Source organism: Lactuca virosa, chromosome 4 (genome assembly GCF_052849685.1).
Source record: "Lactuca virosa cultivar CGN04683 chromosome 4, Lactuca_virosa_CGN04683_v6, whole genome shotgun sequence".
NCBI lineage: Eukaryota > Viridiplantae > Streptophyta > Magnoliopsida > Asterales > Asteraceae > Lactuca > Lactuca virosa.
The window spans coordinates 336,954,925-336,958,519 of NC_136429.1; the positions used below are offsets into that span (position 1 = coordinate 336,954,925).

Here is a 3,595-nt window from a genome sequence, read left to right on the forward strand (position 1 = left end):
TTCGGGGGTGATTGTTGGAATCTCAATTCCTTAATTCCCTCCTTGTCTTCCACTCACCATATTTCCAGGAAAAGCAAAAGGAATACCATCAAGATGTTGGGTATCTTTTTCTATTTTATATTATAAAGCTTACTCTAGCATATATATATATATATATATATATATATATATATATATATATATATATATATATATATATATATATATATATATATATATATATATATATATATATATATCGAGTTATGAAATATGCAGTACAACACAAACACAGTGTAAACAAGTTTGGTTTTGAGTTATATTGCCAAATCAATCAAAGAGATATTTTGATATATTTGTATGTGTTTATACAATTGCTATACTAAAATTGTTTATACAATTGCTAGACTATACAATTGCTATACTAGATTAATTACTACCAACTACTTGGGAACGAGGAGCAGCTGGAATAAAATATACTGGTGAGTCGTGAGCACTGACTGTTATGGTAAATTTGCATGTGAAAATAGAATGAGCAACAATTAAGTCAACTTGATTCCATTCCAATTAGCTTCCATAAATAGAAGGAGCTCACCCATCATCTTCTCCACAACAATGGATGCCGGAGTCACCTTCCTCCTCCTCGTCTCCGCCCTCATTCTTTCCTTCTACTTCATCCTTAACAGAAAACCCAATGCTTCGAAATCTCTAAATCTCCCACCAGGTCCACCAAAGCTACCCATTATTGGAAACATCCATCAGATAGCTGGAGCACTGCCGCACCATGCGTTCCGTGAGTTAGCCAAGAAATATGGTCCCATCATGCACATGCAACTCGGCCAGATCTCTACCATTGTCATCTCGTCTCCTCTGTTAGCCAAAGAAGTCTTCAAAACCAACGATCTCGCCCTCGCCAGCCGCCCCTACACTCTCCTCGCTGATATTGTGTTGTATGGAAGCTCCGACGTTGCTCTTGGCCCTTACGGCGATTACTGGCGACAAATGAAGAAGATGATCACTGTGGAACTTTTAAGTGCCAAAAAAGTCCGGTCGTTCAGTGGTTTCCGTGAGCAAGAGGTCGACCATTTCATCGAGTTCCTCCGATCGAGCTGTGAAAAACCAATAGTCATACGTGAGAAGGTAACGGAAATGATCAACAACATTGTTTGCAAATCGTCGTTTGGGGATAACTGCAAACAACAAGATGTATTGATCGAAATGGTGGATGATTTGGGGAGATTGGTGAGTGGGTTTTATGTTGCAGATCTGTTTCCTGAGTTTGGGTTCCTTTCGGTCATTTCTGGGATGAAATCTAAGTTGACGAAGATTCACAAAAGTCTTGATAAGATTTTTGATGATATTTTTGAGGAACGGAAAACCAAAAGACAAAGAAACGGTGCCTCGGAAGACGATCTGCTTGATGTTCTTTTCACCATCAAAGAGAGTGGTGGCCTTCAGTTCCCAATCACAGACGACAACATCAAGGCTGTCTTTGTGGTACGCTTCTAAACTCTATTTTTATTTTCGTATTGCAAAAAAATACTCCCTTTTTAATTCGTTTTTGAATCATGATTTTCATAGTTTACTGTTTCTAACAAATTATAAAAAAAATAACCAAAAACTACAATATTGTATAAATACTAAAACATTACTTGTTTAGTAAGTTAATTACTCGCCAAAATTTAGTTGAGACATCATATTTTGATTTGTTGAGATTCGATAATTTAGAAAACCATAAATTATTACACAAATAATTTGGTCAATATGGTTCATGGATATAAACGTGTAAAAACAATAAATGTTCCTTACTTGTAAGTGTTCTATGAACTTAGTTTATACATCAATTTCTCATCATGAGTGTGCAGATATAATAAAAGAAAATTACATATAAGTTAATTTGTTGAATTAGTGTACTTAACATGAAATCATTGGAGGTTGGCAAATTCATCACTCACGCTTCAAAGTGTGGAGTCTTTTAACTATGTTCTCCAAAATTTTAAATGAATTTAACACACAACTGGTGACTAATACATATATTCTTGTAAATATAATTCTATACATTTTGTAACTGCATAAATATGGCAAAAGAGTATACGAATAGTTGACTGATTTCTTGTAATTCTTTTAATAATTGACTTTGAAAATTAATGCCTATGGTGTTGGTTATGGAGTGACATTTTGTGGTTTGGTATAAAAAACTGACATGGATAGTAGGTTTTATCATGACAGTGTGAGTTTTTCCCCGACTCTAATAGGGTACCGATTATCTTGGTTACTTCTTATATAGTAATATGCTTCAGGAGTGCTTTGGCCGGTTGTGATTCCCTTGGTTTAACTCTTTTTGGGGGTTGGGATGTGAATTTAAAAATTAATAACACAAATAACATGAAATTAATTAAACTATTTGAAAACTTTAGGAGTAGTCTTGTATTATGATATATGTTTGGACTTTGGAGCATTAGAAGATTTTCTAACTATTTCTTAATGATATAGAATATGTTTACTGGAGGCACCGATACGAGTGCTATGACAATTGAATGGGCAATGACAGAAATGATGAAAAACCCTAATGTGATGGATAAGGCACAAAGAGAAGTAAGAGAAGCATTTAAGGGAAATAAGAAAATTACTGAGAGTGACTTACAAGATTTGGTTTACCTTAAATTTGTTATCAAAGAAACTTTAAGGCTTCACCCTCCTCTCCCTCTACTACTCCCAAGGGAATGTAGAGAACAATGTCAGATTGCAGGTTATGATATACCAGTGAAGATGAAAGTGATTGTCAATGCTTTTGCATGTGCAGTTGATCCTGAATATTGGGATGATGCAGAAAGTTTCAAACCAGAAAGATTTGAAATGTCCACTACTGATTTCATGGGTACAAACTTTGAGTTTGTTCCATTTGGATCAGGGAGGAGAATGTGTCCTGGGATTAATTTTGGTGTAACTTCTATTCAGTCTGCTCTTGCTCAAATGTTATACTATTTCAATTGGAAACTACCTTTTGAATTAAGCCCTAAAGATGTTGACATAACAGAGAATGATGGAGCTACCGCAGTAAAGAAAGTTCCATTGATGCTAACACCTACTCTGTATTCTTCATTTTCTCATTAAAACATGGTGAGAACAATAAAAACAAAAGGTTTTTGGTCATTATGATGCAATAAATGAACAAGTATGTATTGTTTTCTAGTTTCAGTATTCATAATTGGAGTTGTGATTTATATATTATAGCCAAATAATATGCATTGAAACTCTATACTATCGTCAACATCGATAGAGGTCCTAGAGGATAAGTTAATTTTTATGTATTGTTTACGTACAAATTTTGATCATATCCTTACTTAAAATCACAAATCTGGTCCAAATCTTGAACTTATCCTAAATTCATCGTCAAGTTTGCATTTCGTCTTCGTTTTAGTCCTTATACTTTAGTCAAATCATACGTTTGATAAAATATTTTAATACATGCATTTCGTTGTCTCATCGACGAAATCCGCATTGATATGCACAATAACGACAATTTCAGGAAGATTTCAAAAACTGAATCCAACATATAGTTTTAATCAGGGACCACGTTTCTAATTTACTCTTGTTGTTAGTAATAACAAAGTTT

The 3,595-nt window shown here is 34.2% G+C and overlaps 1 protein-coding gene across 1 annotated transcript; it reads left to right on the top strand.

Annotated features, from left to right (window-relative positions):
• Positions 1 to 587: 587 nt before the first annotated feature.
• Positions 588 to 3,168, top strand: LOC145168937 (cytochrome P450 Tp9025-like). Its single transcript, XM_079087577.1, has 2 exons — positions 588 to 1,476; positions 2,473 to 3,168. The coding sequence occupies exons 1-2, from the start codon at positions 595 to 597 to the stop codon at positions 3,091 to 3,093; spliced, it is 1,503 nt and encodes a 500-aa protein (XP_078943703.1). The 5' UTR covers positions 588 to 594; the 3' UTR covers positions 3,094 to 3,168.
• Positions 3,169 to 3,595: the final 427 nt, after the last annotated feature.

Bases quoted from the DNA above. Each gene is read 5' to 3' on its own strand.
- LOC145168937 (XM_079087577.1), top strand. From the start codon at position 595: ATGGATGCCGGAGTCACCTTCCTCCTCCTCGTCTCCGCCCTCATTCTT. The intron at 1,477-2,472 runs GTACGCTTCTAA...TTAATGATATAG, and splicing joins ACATCAAGGCTGTCTTTGTG to AATATGTTTACTGGAGGCAC.